Source organism: Schistocerca nitens, chromosome 7 (genome assembly GCF_023898315.1).
Source record: "Schistocerca nitens isolate TAMUIC-IGC-003100 chromosome 7, iqSchNite1.1, whole genome shotgun sequence".
In the NCBI taxonomy this organism is placed as follows: Eukaryota; Metazoa; Arthropoda; class Insecta; order Orthoptera; family Acrididae; genus Schistocerca; species Schistocerca nitens.
The window spans coordinates 359,961,315-359,987,446 of record NC_064620.1 but is presented as its reverse complement, the minus strand read 5'-3'; the positions used below and the strand labels follow the sequence as shown (position 1 = coordinate 359,987,446).

The window sequence follows — 26,132 nt, the reverse complement described above, 5'->3', positions numbered from 1 at the left end:
GAATTAAAATTACGAGCAAATTAAATTGGAAAGACCACATAGATAATATTGTGAGGAAGGCGAAACAAAGACTGAGCTTTGTTGGCATAACACTCAGCAGATGTGACAAACCCTCTGAAGAGACAGCCTACTTTACACTTGTCCGTCCTCTGCAGGAATATTGCTGCACGGTGTGGGATTCTTACCCGGTAGGATTGACGGAGGACATCAATAAAGTGCACAGAAGGGCAGCTCGTTTCGTGTTATCGCGCAATAGGGGTGAGAGTGTCACTGATATGATACGCAAGTTTGACTGGCAGTCACTGAAATAAAGACAGTCTTCTTTGCGGTGAGATCTATTTACGAAATTTCAATCACCAACTTTCTCTTCCAAATGTTAAAATATTTTGTTGGCATTCACCTATGCAGGGAGAAATGATCATTATAATAAAATAAGAGAAATGAGAGCTCGAACTGAAAGATTTAGGTGTTCCTTTTTCCCACGCGCCATTCCAGAGTGGAATCGTAGAGAAGTAGTATAAAAATGGATCGATGAACCCTCTGCCAGGCACTTGAGTGTAAATTGGAGAGTAACCATGTAGATGGACACGTAGATGCATACAATAAAACAAATTGAAGAGAACTTACTGACACACAACAAACTACAAGAAGACACTATTAATGAAACAACTAAAACCCTCAAAGCAGTCACATCCCAAAATTACTTCCAATTTGAAATGGAATTTTACTTACAAGAAGATGGGCTTCCAATAGGACAATAGGACCACCAACTTCAGGAACACTGGCGAACATATTCATCAGCCACATAGAAAACATAATCTATGATATAGTCATCACAAAGAAAGAATACAAAATTGTTTGCAGGTACAGATATAAACAACACACACAAAAATATTCGATTTACCATGGAAAAAGGAATACAAAAGCAAATAGATTTCTTGTATATAACAATAAAGAGAGAGAACGATAAACACACATGTGACATCTTCAGAAAGCCAACAGCCACAGACATATTATTAATGCTTCACCCACAAAATCACATGTTACACAGACTAAATAACATCCCATTGAGCAACGATAACTATGAAACAGAATTACAAACAGTACAACTCATAGCCATAAACAGTGGCTACAGCACCCATGTAGCACAAAATTAAACCACAACAAGAGAAAAATCAAAACAAGCAGAGAGCCCAGAACCCCACAGACACTACAGCACACACTGAAACAAAAAACAATAACACTCATGACATGAAAAACAGAAAAAAATGGTACATTCTTATGTACACTCCTGGAAATTTAAATAAGAACACCGTGAATTCATTGTCCCAGGAAGGGGAAACTTTATTGACACATTCCTGGGGTCAGATACATCACATGATCACACTGACAGAACCACAGGCACATAGACACAGGCAACAGAGCATGCACAATGTCGGCACTAGTACAGTGTATATCCACCTTTCGCAGCAATGCAGGCTGCTATTCTCCCATGGAGACGATCGTAGAGATGCTGGATGTAGTCCTGTGGTACGGCTTGCCATGCCATTTCCACCTGGCGCCTCAGTTGGACCAGCGTTCGTGCTGGACGTGCAGACCGCGTGAGACGACGCTTCATCCAGTCCCAAACATGCTCAATGGGGGATAGATCCGGAGATCTTGCTGGCCAGGGTAGTTGACTTACACCTTCTACAGCACGTTGGGTGGCACGGGATACATGCGGACGTGCATTGTCCTGTTGGAACAGCACGTTCCCTTGCCGGTCTAGGAATGGTAGAACGATGGGTTCGATGACGGTTTGGATGTACCGTGCACTATTCAGTGTCCCCTCGACGATCACCAGTGGTGTACGGCCAGTGTAGGAGATCGCTCCCCACACCATGATGCCGGGTGTTGGCCCTGTGTGCCTCGGTCGTATGCAGTCCTGATTGTGGCGCTCACCTGCACGGCGCCAAACACGCATACGACCATCATTGGCACCAAGGCAGAATCGACTCTCATCGCTGAAGACGACACGTCTCCATTCGTCCCTCCATTCACGCCTGTCGCGACACCACTGGAGGCGGGCTGCACGATGTTGGGGCGTGAGCGGAAGACGGCCTAACGGTGTGCGGGACCGTAGCCCAGCTTCATGGAGACGGTTGCGAATGGTCCTCGCCGATACCCCAGGAGCAACAGTGTCTCTAATTTGCTGGGAAGTGGCGGTGCGGTCCCCTACGGCACTGCGTAGGATCCTACGGTCTTGGCGTGCATCCGTGCATCGCTGCGGTCCGGTCCCAGGTCGACGAGCACGTGCACCTTCCGCCGACCACTGGCGACAACATCAATGTACTGTGGAGACCTCACGCCCCACGTGTTGAGCAATTCGGCGGTACGTCCACCCGGCCTCCCGCATGCCCACTATACGCCCTCGCTCAAAGTCCGTCAACTGCACATACGGTTCACGTCCACGCTTTCGCGGCATGCTACTAGTGTTAAAGACTGCGATGGAGCTCCGTATGCCACGGCAAACTGGCTGACACTGACGGCGGCGGTGCACAAATGCTGCGCAGCTAGCGCCATTCGACGGCCAACACCGCGGTTCCTGGTGTGTCCGCTGTGCCGTGCGTGTGATCATTGCTTGCTAAGAATCGGTTCAAACTTTGCACGAAGGTAGATAAATGGGTAGAGTAAAAACGTATTTTTTTTTTGGTCCAATGATATTTATCCACTGTACGTTGAAGGTTTAAAGTCGAGCTAAGTATGCCATGTATAATTTGATCTTGCAGTGAAACGAATGTGAAGAAATGGTTTAATGTGAATGAAATTAAGAAAAATGCATTCTAATGATTATAATGAAAACTCGCTTTCAAAAACCTAGCTTCATTTAGACTTAACATGCAAAAACACGTTCTTTACTTTATTTTATTTTTTTTTGTTTCTCTATTGTTTATTTTTTTCTATTTTTATTTTTTTCACTCGTGGGTCACTTCCATAGGTTACATGGTTCGAAAGACGATAATAAAAAACTTTACAGGATCAGTCGACGCCAGCGCGGTCTAATGGCAAAATTATGGTGCGCGTAAAAGTTGGGAAACAGAATGAGAAATGTTCCCATCGTGGCACAGAAAAGGCCAACATATCCTGGGCATTGCTAGGGATGCCCGCATCTCGTGGTCGTGCGGTAGCGTTCCCGCTTCCCATGCCCGGGTTCCCGGGTTCGATTCCCGGCGGGGTCAGGGATTTTCTCTGCCTCATGATGGCTGGGTGTTGTGTGCTGTCCTTAGGTTAGTTAGGTTTAAGTAGTTCTAAGTTCTAGGGGACTTATGACCACAGCAGTTGAGTCCCATAGTGCTCAGGGCCATTTGCTAGGGATGTAAAAGAAGGAAACTAACTTTTCGACTTATTTAGCAGCTTGAAAGAAATTTAAATCAAACGATCTTGGCACATTCATACGTTTTCATGAGTTAACGCTACTTCCTCAGTACAGTGAGTTATTTAACACCCACATCCTCTCATGTTTGTGGTGAGGGTTGCGAGAGCAAATTTATGTGCCTATAGAGAGTGGGACGCAGTCACGTTAAGAAGAATCCAAGAGTGCGGGTGTATCTACAATAGAAAATATCCCAGACTGGGAAGAAATGAATCCTATAATTTAATGACACGTTTTGCCATACAGCACGACGTGACAAATTCCATGCTGGATAACACGAGTGCATGTGTCATATCATACGACATGATATCATGAATCATGCTACTTTGCTTACACGATGTATTATATTACATGACATGGTATTAATACTAACAACCAAAAAAGAGCAAATATTTCAAGGTGATTGTGTTTAAATGTCTTTGAAGTTTCCAGGTAAGTCTAAAACCTACTTTCTACCTTTCACATCCCTTACTCTGCACAGGACATATTCGTCTGTCTTTGTGCTAAGACAGGAGGATTTTTCTTAGTGGTAAACAATATGTACAAGACAAAGAAAGAAGTCATCGGATTAAAACCGTCTAAGCGACAGTGCTGTGTCTGTACCTTGCTAGTCAAATCAAAGGAGCAAGGGTTGAAACGTTTCACTGATGACATTCCTATATACAATGAACGTGAGGAAGAACTGCAGAACTTATCCAACTGTATTAACAGTCTATCGAGCACAGAATGTGGATTGAAAGTACCCAAACAAAGATGAGGAAAATCAGAAATGAGATTATAGATAATCGTTATATAAAAAAAGGCGAGTAAGTAACAAACGAAGTGAAGGAATTTTGCTGCAGTGGAGGCAATGTAAGGCATGACGGAGTAAACAACGAGGATATAGACTGTAAACAAGCAAAGGCAAAGAGCGCACTCTGTATCAAACAGAGGGCGTAAAATGGAAAAAGAGTCTGTAAGATTGTACGTTTGTAGCGCATCCTCGTATGGTAGTGATTCATTGACTATAGGAAAACTTGAACAGATGGGAATTGTCGGATTCCAGATTTGTTGTACAGAAGGATGTTGAAAATAAGTGATCTGATAACACAAGAAATGATGGGGTTCTATGTAGAATAGGTGAGGAAAGGGACATATCAAATAAATGCTCTAAACGGACGCACAGGGTGCAGAAGTGTGTTAACACATCAGAGTAGCTTTCATGAAACAAGACAGATAGTTGAGCACGAGAAACATTTAACCTGAGGTCACTCGCGCTTATCGTTGCCACACAATAACTCCTGTGTATTGCTCAACTGAAAATACACTCCTGGAAATTGTAATAAGAACACCGTGAATTCATTGTCCCAGGAAGGGGAAACTTTATTGACACATTCCTGGGGTCAGATACATCACATGATCACACCGACAGAACCACAGGCACATAGACACAGGCAACAGAGCATGCACAATGTCGGCACTAGTACAGTGTATATCCACCTTTCGCAGCAATGCAGGCTGCTATTTTCCCATGGAGACGATCGTAGAGATGCTGGATGTAGTCCTGTGGAACGGCTTGCCATGCCATTTCCACCTGGCGCCTCAGTTGGACCAGCGTTCGTGCTGGACGTGCAGACCGCGTGAGACGACGCTTCATCCAGTACCAAACATGCTCAATGGGGGACAGATCCGGAGATCTTGCTGGCCAGGGTAGTTGACTTACACCTTCTACAGCACGTTGGGTGGCACGGGATACATGCGGACGTGCATTGTCCTGTTGGAACAGCAAGTTCCCTTGCCGGTCTAGGAATGGTAGAACGATGGGTTCGATGACGGTTTGGATGTACCGTGCACTATTCAGTGTCCCCTCGACGATCACCAGTGGTGTACGGCCAGTGTAGGAGATCGCTCCCCACACCATGATGCCGGGTGTTGGCCCTGTGTGCCTCGGTCGTATGCAGTCCTGATTGTGGCGCTCACCTGCACGGCGCCAAACACGAATACGACCATCATTGGCACCAAGGCAGAAGCGACTCTCATCGCTGAAGACGACACGTCTCCATTCGTCCCTCCATTCACGCCTGTCGCGACACCACTGGAGGCGGGCTGCACGATGTTGGGGCGTGAGCGGAAGACGGCCTAACGGTGTGCGGGACCGTAGCCCAGCTTCATGGAGACGGTTGCGAATGGTCCTCGCCGATACCCCAGGAGCAACAGTGTCCCTAATTTGCTGGGAAGTGGCGGCGCGGTCCCCTACGGCACTGCGTAGCATCCTACGGTCTTGGCGTGCATCCGTGCATCGCTGCGGTCCGATCCCAGGTCGACGGGCACGTGCACCTTCCACCGACCACTGGTGACAACATCGATGTACTGTGGAGACCTCACGCCCCACGTGTTGAGCAATTCGGCGGTACGTCCACCCGGCCTCCCGCATGCCCACTATACGCCCTCGCTCAAAGTCCGTCAACTGCACATACGGTTCACCTCCACGCTGTCGCGGCATGCTACCAGTGTTAAGGACTGCGATGGAGCTCCGTATGCCACGGCAAACTGGCTGACACTGACGGCGGCGGTGCACAAATGCTGCGCAGCTAGCGCCATTCGACGGCCAACACCGCGGTTCCTGGTGTGTCCGCTGTGCCGTGCGTGTGATCATTGCTTGTACAGCCCTCTCGCAGTGTCCGGAGCAAGTATGATGGGTCTGACACACCGGTGTCAATGTGTTCTTTTTTCCATTTCCAGGAGTGTATTTGAATATGCAATCGTTACAAACGGCTCCGCATTACATTCGTAACATCTCTCCTTCCGGCGCTTCGATATAATCACAGTATATGAGCAACTAAGGTACTCTACATGCCCGTTTTACCAGACTCAGGCAGAGCCACACTCTTGTGACATTTTCTCTTGTGTGAGTTACGTATAAAACACAAAGGAAACCTGGTAATTCTTCAGCATATTTCTGTGGGCAGTATCTAGCACTCTGTGAATAAGCTGCTAACATTCTGACAAATAATATTTCCTTTGAACCAAGTATAGTCAATTACATTGTCTGCAAAAAGAAGTTTCCGACAATCCATAACTGTTTTCCAATTTTTTGTTTCCCCCTTTAGCACCTGGCAATTGTACAACAAGATTTTTACGAGCAGCTCTTCTTGAAGGGGGTTTATTCTTCCTTAATATGTATCATGATTTGCTGAAGTTGGGACTACTATAGACGCAGTTTCAGAATCGCTATCACATTGCTCTGTTGCTGTGTCCCGATATCTTCACGCTCAGTTTGTGTGTCGGTATCCTCAGACAGAACTCTACTTGGACATTCTCGACTAGCGATTCCTCTGGCAAAATCAACAGCAATTCATCTGACAAATACTACTTTCATGTAAAATTTTACATATTTTCGCATCTGACAGAGCTCGTCATGTATTCGGTGTATGCAACTCCCATATTCGGTAGGTAAAGCCCAATAACCATACTCATTCTGCTAGTAAAATGTAATACACGAACAATACGTCCACGAGGAAATATTAACCCAGTCGCGTGTCACTAGAACAAAGAAGCAGACTAAGAGAGAGACAAAGCGGGGTTCCAGGAATACAGAAGACCTTGTTCGTAATAACTCGGGTATGAGGAAAAAATCTAACAATGCGCACTGCTTCAAACAAAGGTAAGCAAGATTTAATTGTGATTTGATCAACGAAAGGCAAGTCGATTGCTAGTAGACATATGAAAGGAAGCATTACTCGATCAACGGTACAACATCTTTAAAATATATTGAAATATTTGTCGAGAATCACTAATGTCAGGCTTTTTCTTAAGCGAGAGTGATCGCGGGTTAAAAAAAATTAAAAGAAATGTCGAAAAAATAGCGTCTTCTAGGGTGTGTAAAATTTTCTTCTCCTGCGTTGTAGACGTATATTTGAAATCTGTTTCCTCTCATTATCGTCGAATACTGATATTGATGTAAGTGGAAAAATATCTGAGCATTTTTTAGATCTAATCTGTGGTGTTTTATTGTCAGCCTCAGACTGCTCTCCTCTGCTGATCGTTTCTGCAGAGTTTACACTCCTGGAAATGGAAAAAAGAACACATTGACACCGGTGTGGGACAATGAATTCACGGTGTTCTTATTTCAATTTCCAGGAGTGTATTTTCGTTATATCATCGCGGAAGGTAGCCTATAACACAACAAGATCGACTAACTGCAAATATTGCAGTCTTTCGACCAGGAGATTGGGCGCAATATCCGAAATTCCTTATATCTTCTTATATACGTCGAACCACAAACGGAGGACATTATATCAAATGAGCAAGTATCAGTTCAAGAGAATATTTGTTCAATAACTCTCACTGCCGTTCCCCTCCGCCTCCTCACCCTCCGCACACACACAAACACACACACACACACACACCGAGCGGTTCTAGGCGCTACAGTCTGGAGCCGCGTGACCACTGTGGTCGCAGGTTCGAATCCTGCCTCGGGCATGGTTGTGTGTGATGTCCTTAGGTTAGTTAGGTTTAAGTAGTTCTAAGTTCTAGGGGACTGATGACCTCAGATGTTGAGTCCCATAGTGGTCAGAGCCATTTTTGAACCATTTGAACCATTTTTATCACACACACACCCATAAAACTGCTACGAAAACCAAAAGGAGATTTTATCCTTCACATAAGCTGATTGTTTCTACTAGCAATTTAATGCAATGAACCACTTCTGTTTCCAAGTACAGAGAAAATGTACTTCGATTTAAAGAGAGCTTGAGTTCAGATTCTGCTTACTAAAATTCTCTAACTAAGGAATACATTATTATGTCATCTGGAGTTATGTTTCGTTATTTGTGACACACGCAGGCTTCGTCAGTCACCACAGCGCTAATGAAATTAACTTTAACGAGAAGTCGTTTGTATCAAGCATCGGTAGGTTGTGCATAAAAATGACACCTACTTAGATACAATATCTATGTTATTCATTAATACTGCTTTGGCTTAGTTCTTTGTCCGGCTGACACTAATAAGCGAAAATCAAAGGATCAGTTTTCTGGTCTGCATGTCCATATGTTGATGCCGGATAGCGCTCGAGTCTCGTAAGAATATAGAACAACTCTTACACTTTTTGCTTTCGTTTTCAAGCAGTACATGTAGTTTTCTCTAAAAATCATGCTTATCGCAAGCGATATATTCATATAGATACAGATTCTTCAAGTGTTACTTCTGCGTAGTTGTGGCACTAGAGTGCTAGGAGATTACTTAGTTGTCCTGTCTTATCAATGCAACCACGAAATACAAAGATATTTGACCAGCACGATAACAGGTACAATTAGAAATCCAGTTTACGTAAAGATATTTGTATCAAAGTGGTGAATTCCGTTCTCGCTGACTCCCATTACTTTTCTGCTTTAGAAGGTGCTGGAGCAGATTGCGCTAAGCTTTGGAAGAGCAAATGAAAACGTCCTTGCGTGAACAAGTAACGAAACATACACGCAGGCCAGGAGCTAGCGTGAATTCAAAAGGCTTTCCCTACACTGGAATGCACACGTCACGTCGCAGAGATGGGCTGTTCCGATTAGCAATCGAACGTACAGATCACGGTTAATCGTCTTTTAACCAGAGCTGTCAAACTTCAAACCGAAGGTAGTAATTAAGCTATGTGATACAGTAAAAATGTGACGTTACTAGGCACCGTATTGGAACCGTCAAAGTCTAAATTTCCGAATCTCGATTACGTAAGAGATTTCGGCTAGGGAATAAGTACCGGTGTAGACTTATCGCTGTCACTGAAGGGTACAAATGAAATTCTTACTGTGATTGTCTCCAATAACCATCGGACAAAAGACGGACAGAGGCAATATTAAAACTTTTATTCGGGTGTTAATTACGGAGGGGACACTCGATAAGGATCTTTTAGTTATGCAGAGGAGCAGAGGCGTGGCTCTGGTTTTTTTTTCGGAGATCGCCAGAAAGTGCATCAAGTCGTAATACGGAAATAACAGTTCGAGTTGCAGTGTTTGCTGGCAGACATGGTTAAAATATGATTAAATCACAGATGGGAAGAAAGCTTTCTCACGCACCAGAGCTCTTAAAAAGCTGTACACGAAGTGCGAGGATGATGAGGCCCAGTTGCTGCTGACAAGGGTTCCTCAAAATTTTCTGTTCTCCCGAGCAAGAAACCAGGTTAGAAGGTTCCATTTTTCTGATTTATGCTATATTTACACCATATAATAAATACTGCTTTACTTCGTAAAAGAGCTTCTAATGAGTAAATGAAGAGAAAACTATTTCTAATCTTTGTTACCGATACCTGGAGCCCGATGAAAGGAGGTATTTCTAACAAAAAATTGTTTACCAAGTGCCCTCGGTTTGATAGGAACTCTTTATAGAGGCTACATAAACGTTGTGCAAAGAAATCTAAGGGTCAAATCGTAATCGATAACGTTTTTTATATTACATTTTTAGTGGTCGATATTATTTCGATGCAGACGTTTCTGTGTCTAAACAAATACGCATTTGGAATTGAATGCATTCATTTTCATTAAAAAATTTAGAGTACGAAATAGATACTTTGCTGTTTATCCATTTATAGATCTTCTTGATATTTACCACTCCTTTATTCTTAAATCTAAATTAATACTCCCGAAGGCACTGTACAATAATTACACGAAACGATACTGCAGGAACGTATTCTACTTCTGAAAGACACCGGCACCGCAACATCGTCTTTATTCACCGACACCGGGCAACCTTCATTCAATCAAAATGTCTCCCCTTTCCAGCAGTATACGTATACAGCTGATAGTTGTTCACATTCTAAATTGCGAATAGATTTCATGTAAAATAATCAAGTCCCTCCTTTCAATTCGATGGTGATGGGGCCCTTTAACATCATTTACTTCCGTCTGCATAAATCCTACTTCCTCCAAAATTGCTATTGTCATAATGACATATGTACGTAGGAGTTACTGTCTAGTGTTCGATCATGAGCTTTCTGATTTTCGAGAATGACGCTCTCAGAGACGTAAAGTGCTTTATTCAAGAAGCTTCTCTGTGTATCTTATCTCTGTCATCCGTGAATTGAAAATTGTTAAATTCGTAAGTCGATAAGAATTACTTGTGTTGGATGTCAAGGTACATTACCTGAAGGTATAGTTTTTGTTTAGCTTGTTTAGCGGTTTCATTAATCTTGAACTGGATCATAGTATAGTGGTTTTATTGACAGAGATATAAATGGATAACGCCATTTGCTGAGAGAGAAGAGTACAAAGCGCGTATTGTCGTTAATAAAGTCATACACACTCTGCCTGATTTCTGTATTTCTTGGGGTGATTCAGTACAAAGCCACTGAGCTCAGCCACATAGAAAAATAACTGTTAAAATCACTTGCAATATTAATAACATGTATAGTTTGCTTTCTGTAACAGTAGTCAAGGCACCGCTTGACATAAATGAGATTCCTTTCGAATAATTTCAGTCGCCGTACTAAGATTCACACTCGTTTCCTGGTATCAGATACTAATTCCTCTGGTGAACTTCATTACATTTGAAATTAAAAACTCATCCTATAAACAAATCATTGTATGGGGTGGGGCAAATAAAAGTGGCCCAGACTAGTGGATACCATTTGTGTCAGCACTGACGGAGGAGGAACACACTTAAGGTTATTTCCAACAAGATGGAGCAACCACCCATGCGGCCTGCCGAATCTTTGACCACATTTACAGAAGCTTTACGTCTGATAGAATTGTTAGCAGAGGTCAGTCTGGTCGCGGCCATAGCTGGCAATCCCGGTCACATAATCTATTAGTGTGCGATTACTTTGCGTGGGGAGCCCTTAGGTCTAAATTGTATCGCAGCCGACCGTATAGGCTTCATGAACTGCAGCAGAACATTCGGATGAGAATGCAGCAATTACAGTAGTCCACTTTTGATACGTCTTCAGCAACTTACTGACCAAAAGAAGAACAGTCTTGACTTTCAACGTCTGCTATAGTTTCTCCTGCTGTGTTTCTTTGTACCTTGAACCCTCTTCACCGGCCCACGCCGGGTAGACGTGCGGTCTGCGGCGCATTGTCACGGTCCGAGGTTCGAGTCCTCCCTCGGGCATGGGTGTGTGTATTGTCCATGCAGCAGTTAAGAAAAGATAAACCAAATTATTGTAAAAAAATTGAAATATATATACCATTAATTTCCCAAGATAAAAGCTTGAAAATAGAGGGAGAAGGAAAAAATAAAATATTTATCGTATTACGCTATAGTAGATTCGTATCAGGTGTTAAGTCTATCAGATTAATTCGCAGACAATGTCTAATTAAACTTTAGTCTACAAACACAAAAAGATACGTTCAAGAAAGAACATAGCGTTACGAAAAGTAATATATTGAACAAATTAATTTAAAAATATTTCTACGATATTTGTCTGAAGTCGACTCTCGTCATGTTTAAAAAAATCTCTGACTTGCAATAAAGTAGATCTTTGCTACATTAATTCTTGTTCTTGCGGAATATGTTCGGCTGACGCCGCTTCTCCGCCCCCAGTCTATGTCTTCTACCGTCTTGGCTTCCTTGACGTTCACATTGCTTGCTTCTATTGCTTCATGTAAACCATTTTGCCAATTTAGTCGTGCACGACACTTCTTCCGCTGGGATGGTCAGCCGTAGTGCTGTATTTGGTATCTTGTCTCCATTCATCCAATTCACATGGCCATATCACATCAGCTGTTTTTATATGTGTGTGTTGTGTGTTCTTTCAGAGATGTCCGAAAGACATGTACCATTTTGATCCAAAAGCCAATATCACAAAGGAAATACAGAATTTGCTGTGAGTGGGCATTGATTTAAATCAATCTGGAAAGTTGAAAATTTGTGCCAGACCAGGACACGAAACCGAATCTCTTGCTTACTAGGCTAATGCGCTGACCACTGCTGCATCCGATTACAGTAGTCATCGCCACTGCACGGACTATAGTAGCAAGCCTCCCATCAAACCCAAATTCTCAACTTACCCACACACTTGGCTCGAACTCTTACGGGAATGCGCAAATACCGCCAGTATTGAAGATAATGGGCAAGCGGCACTACATTAGCAGAGTGTGAATAGGTTGAGAATTTGGATCTGGCGAGAGGCATGCTCACATAGTCCGCGCAGTTGCGACGACCACGGTGTTCGGATGGCGCGGTGATCAGCGCATCTGTCTAGGAAGCATGAAACACGACTTTGAATCCTGGTCCGGCACAAATTTTCAACTTTACCCATTGATTTAAATCAGTGCTCACACATAGCCATTATCTGTAATTGCTACGTGTTAGCTGTTTTGGTTGGATGTCGTCACAAATATCCCTATCCATCCTTTGTCGAATTACGTCATTTCGTATCCTATCCATCCTAGTACAGCATGAGTTTCGTCTTAAGTAATCCATCTCAGTGGCAAACAGTTTATTTTCATTTCTTTTACTAATGTCCCAGGTTTCTGCTCTGTACAAAACTGCACTATGGACTATATTAATTCGTGAATGATAAAAATGATCATATTTCAAAAACTTTGGAAATTTGAAAGAAAGTTAATAATGAATTGAGATTTTTGTGTAGTATGTAATCTTGGAGAAGGGTAAGACTATCGTTATCTATGCATCTGTATACTGACCAGAGCAGATATACTAGGTCATTAGGTTCTACCTACATTGGACGCTCTTTCTTACACGTCTACCAGTTACGCTCATTTGCTTTATTCAAATATTGAAAGTGTCTAGTGGATTCAAGGGTCGTATTTTAATTTCCATTCTTAATCTTGTAGACGTTTTATATTAATAACACGATCAGTAATCGAGGACTACATTCAAGGGCACCCATACGAAAAAATTTAGGGGATGGTGTTGGGAAGATGCTAAGACATGGGATGTAAAGTACTTTTAATACTTTGAAAGAGAAACGGCAACTTGTAAGCAGAGATAAAAAAGTCACAGTTCCCATCCTTTTAAAAACCTGCGTAACACCAATCTTTAAATAATTTTCTTGAAAGAGAAACACCTGAATATATTTTTATCCCTTCTCTGAGAGATTTGAGGGTGGGAGGGCGACCCTCCCTGGACCCCTGGTATGACTGCCTGGGCTACATTCCATTGCAGCTTCTTTAGCATTGCTTATATATTAGAGGTTGATGAGCCACCAGGCAAATTTTCTCTGGTGTTTCTGTAGATGTCTGTAATTTTGTTTTTGCAACGTGTAGTTAGAGTCAGCCCAGTCACGTCTTCCACGCGACACCCAGCGTCCACGAAAAGCGGCGGTTTGTTTTCCGCTACACACAAAATATTTTTAAAGCGGAATTTTTCGTGCCCATTCGATTCATTAGATCTATATTAGTCTATTGGGAAGTTCGTCTTATCGATATGTGTCAACAAGGACTGTAAAACATGCAGAACAGCTCTGCTCTGTCGCTGTTGTAATACTGGTTATGCTTACTGCTTTACGCTCCCTGCTAACAGACATCGATGATACGAATATCAACTTGGAATAATTAAGGATCACACTATCAAATGCAAACGTGAATTCAGTCCACAAGCCGTTGCGGAGGGCTATCGACGGCTCTATCCTCTTCCGCAAATGGCGTCATTGGATGCAGTATGAGGGGGCGTGTGTCAGCACCCCGTTATCCGTCACTTCGCCAATTTAGGTGACCTGGAGCAGCCACTACTTGTTCAACTATCTCCTGAACTGGCATCACACGACTGACTACACACCATTCCAGTACTCTTAAGGAAAATTCCCTCGCAGTACTGGGAATCAAACACAAGTCCGACGTGTGGCACTTAGCCACGCTAACCACTCAACTAAGAAAGGCTATATCGAACGGACACGTAAAATTCAATTTCAAAAGTCACTTTGTTTGTAATGGGAAACAATCGATGTCTTGGATGGACACTGGGAATCGCATGAAGGAAACTATAAGCACTATTTGTTTGGGCTAATTGTAGCTACACATTAAAAAAAGGATATTGCAAATATCTGCTTAATCGCCAGGCAAAATCTGCCTGAGGCCTCTTAGGAGCAACACCCGATAAACGGCGAAAAATACTAACGTCATGTTTCGTGGGTTATATTAACAATTTGCTCCATGAAAAACCAACGATTCGGATCATCCTGCAGTGGTTGAAGAATTCGCCACAAGGCACAAACGTACCACGCACAAAAGTCGTGATAATCAGAGATGTAACTAGTTAGTAGATCGCTTAGTTAGTTATGCCTTGTTTCATACATGGTTTCAACGATTCTTTTATCGGCAGAATGAGAAACGAGACAATTTACTGGATACGTTACTGAATCTTAAGTAAGAATTCGTCTGTGGAGTGGAAGAAGTTGTGCAGAAGGAATGACTGTAGATTACATTTAGAACTTGATTTACTACTTGTCAAACTCTTTATATTAATTAACAAATGATCAAGGTCTTTTTGATAAACCCCTTTCTTAGCCACTGACAGATTTGCTTATGGGTAATAGTTATTTCCTTCGTCTCTTGGTGTATGTGTATATCCACACTGATGTGGAAAGTTAAGGACGAATGTAACTTCAGCTTAATGTGTCACTTCCAATCAATGAAGTTTTTCTATATAGTACGGAAAATAACTGGAAGAAACGAACAGAAAGGACACTTTTATTCAAAAGTCACTGCGATTCATGATGGACCCCTGAACATTTCAAACGGCGGAACATTGTACTTAATAGTATATCACAGACGGAAAGTCTTTCTCTGAGGCGTGCTCCCATCCTGGCCACAAGGTTGATCACACGTAGGGCGCTCCATCCTCAGTCCGAACTGTTAATTGCTGGTTGGTCGTTGGTGCATGTGAAGGTGCTGCAGTACGTTTCTCCGGTGCATTAAAAATGCTCCATGGGAGTAAGGCCGAATTACTGGCAGCCTAGGCCTTTCGCCGAATATGCTTTCGTCCAAAGAGATGTTCAATGGTGTCACGCATTGTCGTTCATAAAAACGAGTCAAGGCCTGAAGAGATGAAAAAGTGCGATGTGACTGCCAGTGAAGGAACTGTGTTCAGGTGCCAATACGGATAGGGATTTTTCCTTGTTGTGAGTTCTTGAAACGGGTGCAGTCTGTCTCATAATGCCAAATGAGGGGCTTCTAAGGTTAACAAATGTGACAACGGCCGAAAGTATCCGGACCGCATACGCGTTAGGCTAAAGGCAGAGAATAACACTACGATTCGTCGGTCCCAGTTAGTTCATCAGGGCTAGAATGCGTAACTTCACTTTGACAGAAGGTAATAGATAATGGAACTGAGAACAAAAATTGCGTCCCTTTGCTTTCGAAAGACATTCGATTGCGTTCAACACTTTCATCTAGTAAACACAATACAGTCAGGTGACGATAGTCATGGAATAGCTCCTGACATCGTTTCGAGCCTCCCTTTGACCGGCATAGTGCCGCAACTGGATGTGACATTCATTCAACAAGTCATTGGAAATACCCAGAAGAAATACAGAGCCATGGTACATCCATAGTAGTCCATAGTTGCGTAAGTGTTGCTAGTGCAGGATACTTCGTGCTGACCTCCCAATTATGCATTATAAATGTTCGATGGGATTCATGTTGAGCGATCGGGTGGCCAGACCCTTTGCTAGAACTGCACAGAATGTTCTTCAAACCAGTTGCGAACAACTGTGACCTGCCGACAATGAAATCGTTCTTTGGTAACATCAAGTCCATGAATGAAAATTATCTGCAAGTAGACGAACATAGCCAGCTCCAGTCAAACATCGGTTCAGTTGGATAAGAGGACCCAGTCTGTTCCATGTTAACACAGCCCACATCATTATGGGCCACGACCAGCTTGCACAGGGCCTTGTTGACAACTTGGGTGCATGACTTCCTGGGGCCTTTGCCACACTCGAAACCTACCATCAGCTTTTAGCAACTGAAAGCTGGACTCATCTCACCAGACTACTGTTTCCAAATCGCTCAAGGGCCAACCAATATGGTAACGAGCACAGGTGATGTTGCGCTGCTAGCAAAGGCACTCGCGTCGGTGGGTTGCTGCCAAACCCCATTAACGGCAGATTTCGCCACGCTGTCCTAAAGAATACGTTCGTCACAAGTCCCGCATTGACTCCTGCGGTTATTCATGCAGAGTTGCTTGCTGTTAGCACTGACCACTCTACGCCAACGCTGCTGCTATCAGTCGTCACGCGAAGGCCATCGGAGACTACTTTCTCCGTGGCAAGAGGTGATAACTGAAATTTGATATTCTCGGCACTTCTTGACACTGCGGATCTCGAAACATTGAAGTCCCTAACGATTTCCGGAAATGAATGTGCCATGTGTCTAGCTCCAACTACTACTCCACGTTCAAAGTCTAATGATTCCCGTCGTGCGGCCATAATCACGTCTGGAACTTTTTTCATGAATCACCTGAGTACAAATGACAGATCCGCCAGTGCACTGCATACCTTGTGTACGCGATACTATCGCCATCTTTCAATGTGTATATAGCTGCAGAAATCGAAAAAGAAATTATTGTCGGAAGGATGGACTCAACATATAGAAAAGGCAAAACACGATGAAGTAAAAAAAAAATTGTTCAAATGGCTCTGAGCACTATGGGACTTAACTGCAGTGGTCATCAGTCCCCTAGAACTTAGAACTACTTAAACCTAACTAACCTAAGGACATCACACACATTCATGCCCGAGGCAGGATTGGAACCTGCGACCATAGCGGTCGCGCGCTTCCTGACTGTAGCGCCTAGAACCGCTCGGCCACTCTGGCCAGCGATGAAGTTAAAAACGAGTGTTGTAATATTAAGAGTTTGACGGGGCTTCCACTGTCAAATGCAGTCGGGAAAGCGTATAGGTGGAAAGGGTGCCTTGAAGGTCTCTGTGAGGGCGAAAGCCTGTCTGATGACGTGATATAAGTAGAAAAAGGAGTCTACAGGGAAGAGATAGGGGGATTCGGTATTAGAACCAAATTTTGAAAGCGCTTTGGACGAGTTTCTGAAATCGTTGGGCAAGTGGCAAAAAAATTGACTATCCACGTTTGTACAGAATGTATGGGACTGGCGTAATACCATCAGACCTTAGGCAATACAAAAGGTGTAGATTCAATCCGACTTCCATGTACGTAATTTTAGGCGTATCGAAACTAGTTACTTCGCTTTTCACCTAGAATACTTAACAACAGGAAATACATATTATCTATACTTTAATTTTGTGAAAAAGTCTGGGAGAGAGTCTAGCAGAGATCTTGATGTATAATTGTAATGGTTCCATGACATGAGTAATGAAAATGCTGACAGTGATGTTACTAACTCAGAGAACGAGGACTGGTTAAATGAAATTGATCATGATCCAGGAACAGAAGAAGAAGTAACAGAAACCGATAAATATCGAGCACAGGAAGAAGTAACTTAAGACGACGTATTCCTTTTAGTAAATTATGCAATAGCTAAATAGAGGAAAAGTGAATATCCTATCCGTGTTAGAACAAGATCTTGTCATATTATTACCCATTTACCTGCATCCAGAAATAACGTATTACAATAGATTTTACTAAGTTATTTTTCGTAGTAATATAATACCCATTATCACAACATCTAATAATATTACATCAATTAAGTTCGTGGTAACTTTTCTGGGGAAACAGTTTTGTAGAGACCAGAGCTTTCATTGGTTTGTAATATCTGCATGGCTTTCTGAGACTTTCTGGAAAGAGTTTTTCAAAGTTGTGGTATAACTGAAAGGGCCGCGGACTTCAATCATGCTACTTCTGTAGGAATGAAAATCGATTCAGGTTGCACTTGAGATTTCTGAGGTTTGATAGCTGTTGATAGAGTTGTTTGCAGAGACAGAGTGAACAGTTGGCGGTGGTCAGAGAGATACTGGAGCTATTTGCGAACAATTGCCAAAAATATTAAGCATCTAGTGTATATCTTGCAATATTTCGTGTATTAAGTGTACTATATTTAGATTTAAGTAAAATACTCCTAAAACCATTGATATACACCGTTAAAAGTCCCCAAATACACAGTTTATGATGCGTATGACAAATGTCATCCGAACGAGTGATCGTGGCAAGAATTATGGCGCGAGTAACGGAGGATTAACAGTTCACGCATCTAAGATGCTTACAAGAATAATATACAGAAGAATGTAAAATAACATTGAGGATCTGTTAGATGACGATCAGTTTGCCCTTAAGTAAGGTAGGGAAAGACGGGTAATGAGTAATAAGTACAAAAATCAAGAAGGAATAATGCGACTGGAATAGCAAACATGAAGTGTTTAAACTAAAAACGGTGTAAGAGAGGAGTGTACACTTTCCCCCTACTGTTCCATCAATCGAGAATTTCAAGAGTGAGATTAAAATTCAGGATGAAAGGATGCCAACGGCAAGATTCTCTGTTAAAGTTGCTGTCCTCAGTGAAAGTAAAGAACAATTACTGGGTGTGTTGAATTAAATGAACAGTCTGATGAGTACAGAATATGGATTGAGAGAAAATCTATGAAAGACAAAAGTAATGAGAAATACCAGAAATGAGAAGAGCGGGAAACTTAACATCAGAATTGGTGATCAGGAAGCAGGTTAATTGTAAGTTAGGAATTTTACTACATAGGGAAAAAAGACCATGACGGACGGAGCAAAGAGGACATCAAAAGCAGATTAGCACTGATAGAAAGGACATTCCAGCCCAAGAGAAGTGTGCTACTATCAAAAATTGGTCTTGAATCTGAGAAAGATCTTTATGCGAATATTCGTTTGGAGCACAGCTTTGCATAACAGTGAGACATGGACTGAGTGAAATCCGAAACAGAAGGGAATCGAAGCCTTTGAGATGTACTGCTACAGAAGAATACTGCAAATTAGGTGGCCTGGTAAGGTAAGGAAGTTCTCCGCAGAATCGGCGAGAAAAGGAACATATTGAAAGCACTGACAGGAAGAAGGGACAGGATGGCTGTAGGGACTTAACAGCTATGGTCATCAGTCCCCTAGAACTTAGAACTACTTAAACCTAACTAACCTAAGGACATCACACAACACCCAGTCGAGGCAGAGAAAATCCCTGACCGCGCCGGGAATCGAACCCGGGAACCCGGGCGCGGGAAGCGAGAACGCTACCGCACGACCACGTGGATGGATGGACATCTGTAAAGACGTCACGAAAGAGTTCCATGGTATTAGAGGGAGCTCTAGAGGGAGAAAAATGTAGAAGAAGCAGAGACTGGAATACATCCAGCAAATAATAGATGACGTAGGTTGCATGTAGTCCTCTGAGATGTAATTGGGAGCGCCACTTCAATCGAGTAATATGAGGAAGAAAAAAAGACGTAGGACTGATAGGGGAGATAAGGAGTCATGGGATCGTTTAGTCGAAGGAAGAGGGTCACCAAGGTGGTCAACAAACTCGAGTGGCAAACGTGGGGGCGTAGTGCATCACGGAGAGTTCTACTATTTGACAGAGCGCTCTCCATGAAGAGTTGGACAACATTTTACTTTTTCCTACATACACATGTCGACGTTCTGTAGAGCATGTTAGGTTACAATAGTGGCATGTGGGTGTATGTTATCTTGAAACTTCCTGGCAGATTAAAACTGTGTGCCGGACCGAGACTCGAAGTTGGGACCTTTGCCTTTCACGGGCAAGTGCTCTACCACCTGATCTACCCAAGCACGATTCACACCCCTTCTTCACAACTTTACTTCCGCCAGTACCTCGTCTCCTACCTTCCAAACTTTACAGAAGCTCTCCTGCCCTTCGATGATCTCTCCCTTGATACCACTGAAGTAGCAAGTGAGCGTCTGGCTCGCAGTTATTAATGTAACAGTAAAAGATCGTTGTGTCACTGTGGTGCCAACTATTGCTAAAATCTCTGCTACAGACGCACTACGATGCACCGGAGCCATACGCCGAAGACGATGATCTTCTCCCTCGGTAGTGCCACGTCCGGAACCCGGTCTTCTTGCGACCGTACATTCATGTACAATGGCTACAGTCCTGCCAATTTTTTCTGCAATATCGCAGAAGGAACGTTACACGATCCCATACAAACTCAGTGAAATGTTCACAATGGCGTCTTTGTTGCAGAAAACTTACGATGTCCAATCTCAAAGGCAACAAAAGCTCACGACCGTTACAGCACGTATTTAAAACAAACCTTGCTCCTAGCGCAACTCCCTTGCGACTGGCGCGAAATCTGAATAGACCTCATCTGTCAGATATAGAAACATGCCTGCCAACTTTCTCGCACAACTGCTTCCTGCCTTTTTATATCAGTGTACCTGAAACTTCTATTACATGGATGGCAAGAGAAGAAACTGTGAAAAGTGTCCCACTCGCTCTCCGCGCTACAATGTTTGTTTCTCTCCCTCACTCTTGCCTCTGCCGATAAAATTTAATTTCACGGCATATAATCAAACCTGCTCATACAGTGCGTGCAGACTGCGATGTTATGTTTTACAGATGCGCTGATTGGCAAGTGAAAACTTAGGTGGTCGCCCTTTCGGAAGAGAGGGATGGAAGCGCTCAGCGCTCAAGAAGGAAATGTGTTAAGTTGTCGGCACACTGGAGGATTTAGGTAAAATTGACGAGGCACTCTGCAACTTTTTGTAGTCACTTCCTGCTAGTTCACGTAGAGGAGCCACTTCGTCATCTGATTCATAAAATAGGCTCTGCGATATTTGCGCAAAGTACCAAATAAAGTAGAACCAATGGGAAGCGAGAACGCCCCTTGTATTACAAGCAGAAAGTAAGACGCCATACTGTATTTGTCGTGTTCAGCAGAGACGATCTATAATAAATATATGCAGTTTCTAAGCACCAGCACATTGAATAACTCGGGAACGAATCGTTATTGGTACGATTTGTTTTAATAAAACGGCGGGATATATCAAATTGATGATTTAAGAATTTTCATATTTTTGTCATATTTAGTTATTAGAGTAAGACATTTAGAGGTAACTATTAAGTGAAGTTCCATGAAAATGCGTCATTCTTATTAAGATTTTTATAATTAAATATCATTAACAGTTCGATAATTAAAGCCTTTAGAACAATGTAATGGAAAATATTTTGCCAATAAAAGCTGAGTGCGGTATTGTGCCGATGGATGAGGGGCGACCATCTGGAACTGAGAATGTGAGCGGAAATTTTTTGTTTCTTCCTTCGCGTTTTCTAAAAGGTTGTGGAGGTTTCCTACGAAATTAACAGAAATAGTTTCTGTAACATTTGATGTTGTGTAAATGTAAGTGCAGTCTATACAGGAGTGAGTTTGTTCCAATAAGCTTATGTCCTTCCTCGGTGAACATGTATCTTTCAGTTTGGCCTTATTACACGGATATTGAAGTTTTTATTTACGTATACCCCAGACAGAACAACATGACCAGAATATCGCCAGGAGGGGAAATGTACGCTTTAATAGAGCTAAGGGAGAATTTCTACATTCGACCATTTCCGTGAGCAAACCGACTGGAGAGCGCTGAGAGAGCAAAACATGTTCAAATGTGTGTGAAATCTTATGGGACTTAACTGCTAAGGTCACCAGTCCCTAAGGTTACACACTACTTAACCTAAATTATCCTATCACACACACCCATGCCCGAGGGAGGACTCGAACCTCCGTCAGGATCAGCAGCACAGTCCGCACAGACCGCTCGGCTAATCCCGCACTGTGCTGAGAGAACAAAATCACGTTAACCAGCTAGTGGACTGTATCAACGACACCATGTCTCGTGACCTGGGATACACCGTCTCAGAGTGCACGTCCACGTCCACGTTAGCCTCCTCGTCCCATGTGCTGAAGGCTTTGCTGTGTAGGGGTAACGATATGTGCACGAGCTATACGCCTACTGGATGCTTACAGAAACAAAGCACTTACAAGACTTTCGTTGGTAAGCGTCTCGGAACAGCGGAAACGTGTGTCCACGACCCCTTTCTCTGTGCAGGGAGTACCGCAGTATGGCCAGCGCGGATCCGTCTCCTTCAGCGGCGGCCGCAGCAGAAGCTGCCAGCGACCTCAACTACCTGCTGCAGCCCCTGCACTGGACGGCCGTCATGCGACACCCAAGTGGCGCCGCCAGCTCACCTTTCTGGTTCCGACTCTACACCTTCGCTATGTTATCCTTAGACCTGTCCTTCGTCTGCTCCACGCTCATCGTGTTGTTCCGGGAGGGCACAGCGGATATGGACGTCTTCACACTGACCCTCAGTGTTGCAGACACAAACGGCACCTGGCTCTTCCGCTTGGCACATACCGTTATGTGCGAGCGTGCCTTCCATCAGCTCGCTGATCAGGTAAGTGTTAGAACTACATTACAGTGGAGGCATTTCTGCAACTCATGACGTGCTGTATAGTTACGACTCTTTGTTCATGAAGCTCAGGGTGCTTCTCCTTCCAAATATGTAGACCACACATATAGGGTGTCACAGAAAATTGATTTGTAATGTCTATCACTAGAAGTCTGAGGACTTACCGGTTGCTAGGAACAGAATCATTGTGATACAAACAGAATTGCGATTTTTCGTTGACACTTTTTTGTTACGTTGTTCCTTATCATGCGCCACTAAAAAAACTGTTTAACATCAAAGTCAGTCATCCATAACTGTTTATCAGAATTCACTACAGAGAGAAATGCGAACATTGAACGGAGACTGTGCCATGCGAAGGCAATAAACCTTGAATACAATGTCCCACCTGCATTTATCAGAAGTTGCCACGAAAATGTAGCTGCATTGTTAAGACAGGAAGTCATTTCGTGCAGTGTTGATACAAATGAATATGCTCTTCTGAACCATGTTAAGGGGAAGTTTACGTTACTTATCTTATAGGTGCCGCACAGCATAAAATTTAACTTTTATAAATAGTATACAAATATACAGAAAAATAGAAATTCAGAAGAAGTTCCTCTGAAATTGCAGATTAGCTGAGTACATTATTTCTTGGTACTCCTCGTTTTTTATTAAGTCTTGACTAGTTAAGTAGCACACACTTTGGAAGCGTTGCAGCAGTTCCTAAATGTTTTCAGCCTGAACCCATCGTGACACAGTTATCCTATATACTACTCGCACGACAGTCACAAGCCATATACCAGCACTTCTTTCGACACTACCTATAATGGATTACAGGGTCCACTACTCGATCTCTCTGTCTTCTTGCAAAATTCTTAGAATTTCTGATTTCTCTAGTCCCTAAATTTCGTTGATCGTATGGGGTATGACCTTGTCAGAAATATTTCATGTCCTCGAAGTTTGAATATGCTTACTCATCCCTTTATTTTGCCAGTTCTCTTAGACGATAGAGACTGGTTTCTTTTCAAAATCGTTGCACCTGGGACTTTTCACCATTTGCCCAATTATAAACAGATGACTGAAAAATCGTAAACCCAAGTTGTCAACAAGGCGCTGTGCAAGCTGATGGGACTCCATGATGGTGTAGGCTACGTTCATATGGAATAGACTTGATCCTCTGGTCCTGTTGAACCGGTCGTTGACTGGAGCTGATTATATTCGGCCACTTGGAGACCATTTGCAGCCGTTCATGAACTTCATGTTCCCAAACAACGATGGAATTTTTATGGAAGACAAATCACCATGTTACTGGGCCCCAACTGTTCGCGACTGTTTTGAAGAACACTGGAAATTTAAAGCGAATGATTCGGCCTCCCAGATCACCCGACTTCAGTCCCGTCGAACATTTAAGGGACGTAATAAAGAGATCAGTTTGAGCATAAAATCCTGCACCAGCAACACTTTCACAATAATTTATAGCTGTAGAGGCAGCATGGCTCACATTTTTTGATGGGGCTTCCAACGACTCATTGAGTCCATGCCACGTAGAGTCACAGCACTACTCTAGGGAAATGGAGGTTTGGCACCATATTAGGCTGTATCCCATGACTTTTGTCACCTAAGTCTAAATAAAGAGGTTGCCGGTGTTTTCTCGTCACACATGTGTTCACGAAGTTGTTGTCTTGTCCCCTTCCTTCTGATAATGTAAACATACTAAACATACTTCGTATACAAACCTTTCTAGGAATGTGTGTGTTATTGTATTATCATGCTTGACTCGACGTGGTCGTAACTGACACCCTTGCTTATAGAAGCATGCACCTGGAACATATAGTGTAAATTGAGCCCATCAACCATTTATTTGTTCTTCTACTTTCGATATTGGACCCACAGGGAGGTAAAATTTTAATTCACAGTACTTAACGACTTGACACCCCCTCCCCCCCCCTTTTCAGAACCTTCTCGTACACATAAGCGCAGTCGAGTTGCTCAGTAGCGTGGTTCATTTCAGGGGCAGATGCAGATGTAAACGATTAAATTTTATTTCCATCAGTTTACATACAGACTAAATTTCAGGTACTGCAGCAGAGCAGAGCAGATCTTCCGTCATTCGGGCAATATTTTTAATTTCAGGATCACGATTAGCTCTTCATTTTGTTTGTGTTAGGGGACACAGCATGTGCTCATTTCGTCCCATGTTCTAAGTAGAGACGATTAGCTTAATCTACTGATTTTTAATATCTTCAAGCCATCACACGCTGAGTTACATAATTTCGAGAATAGTTTCACTGCCGAAATTTCAGAATACAAACACGTTGCATTGAATGTTAATGATCAGAAACTATGACTGATGATTTGGGTTTAAAGTTCGCATCACTGTTGTCCGAAATATTACGGTTTTGCAAAATAAGATTTAAAATAATGTAATAAACAATTAAGACTAGCAATGTTTCAAAGTAAATGCATTTTGAAACAAGTAATTGGTGAACATCCGATTGCTGGAGGAGTTACCTAATTTCATAAATTCCTTTTTTGGATTTGGCGACTGAAAGCTAACATTTTTCCCATAGGTTTGATATGAAAAGATGATTACGATTTTGCTACATTTTTGGATTATAAATGTTAGTGCACCCAAAGCAAAACTCAAAATTTCTGAGTAATATGTCTGATTGTTTCGTTAAAAGTTTTTAAGAATGTCATATGAAAACTGACTGACATTAGAGAAAATATTTTACGTAGGATAATGAATAAGTTAGATGCTGTTTTGGTAAGGAATTCAGCCTGCCCGACTTTTGCTACTATCTGTAATATCCTCAGTGAGGATGAAGACGCTCCATCGGATATCTCTGCAGGAATATTACATGATCTAAAATTTATGCCATCAGCGTCCTGTATTGTGAGTAGATGATATTCTACCTACGAAACCGTTCTTTTGATCGATACGCAAGACTACAGAGAAATAGGTGTTTGTCCTCTGCGATTCAAATTAAAGATATGACAGGGTAACTTAGTAATTTCAAAGATGTGCGTCAAAGTAATCAAATGCGACGACCAAAAAATATACTTCATTACCGCTGTATAGACTTCCAAAACGAAAAAGTACTGATGTAAAGTAAACCAATTTCATGCGCTTTTCGTTTTTCTGGAAAGTTTAAGTGAACCTTAATAGACTATGCTGTAATGCAGAAATTGATATCAGTCCGTATTATTGTTTTGTGTAACACACTTTATTAAATGTTTTCGTGGCATAATCCATTTACCAGTTTCCATTACACAAGTATGTACTTTTTTGGCGTCTTGATATTACTTAAAAATTGGTTCACTAGCAACAGTATATATGTTCTCAAGTGCAACCTGAGTTTTCATTAAAACTCTACTCAGTGTGTGACACTCGTCGTACGTGATAAAATGACCGTCGTCTCTGCTGCTACTGCGGGCAACCTGCATCAAGAGGACAGAAGGCTTTTCA

The 26,132-nt window shown here is 42.6% G+C and overlaps 1 protein-coding gene across 1 annotated transcript in view; it reads left to right on the top strand.

Annotated features, from left to right (window-relative positions):
* The first annotated feature begins 22,333 nt into the window (after window positions 1–22,333).
* The window catches only part of LOC126195628 (uncharacterized), a 57,535-nt gene continuing 53,736 nt past the window's right edge, over window positions 22,334–26,132 (top strand). The window contains exon 1 of the mRNA XM_049934254.1: window positions 22,334–22,669. Coding sequence (XP_049790211.1) covers window positions 22,334–22,669 — 336 coding nt within the window. The remainder of the gene's footprint in view (window positions 22,670–26,132) is intronic.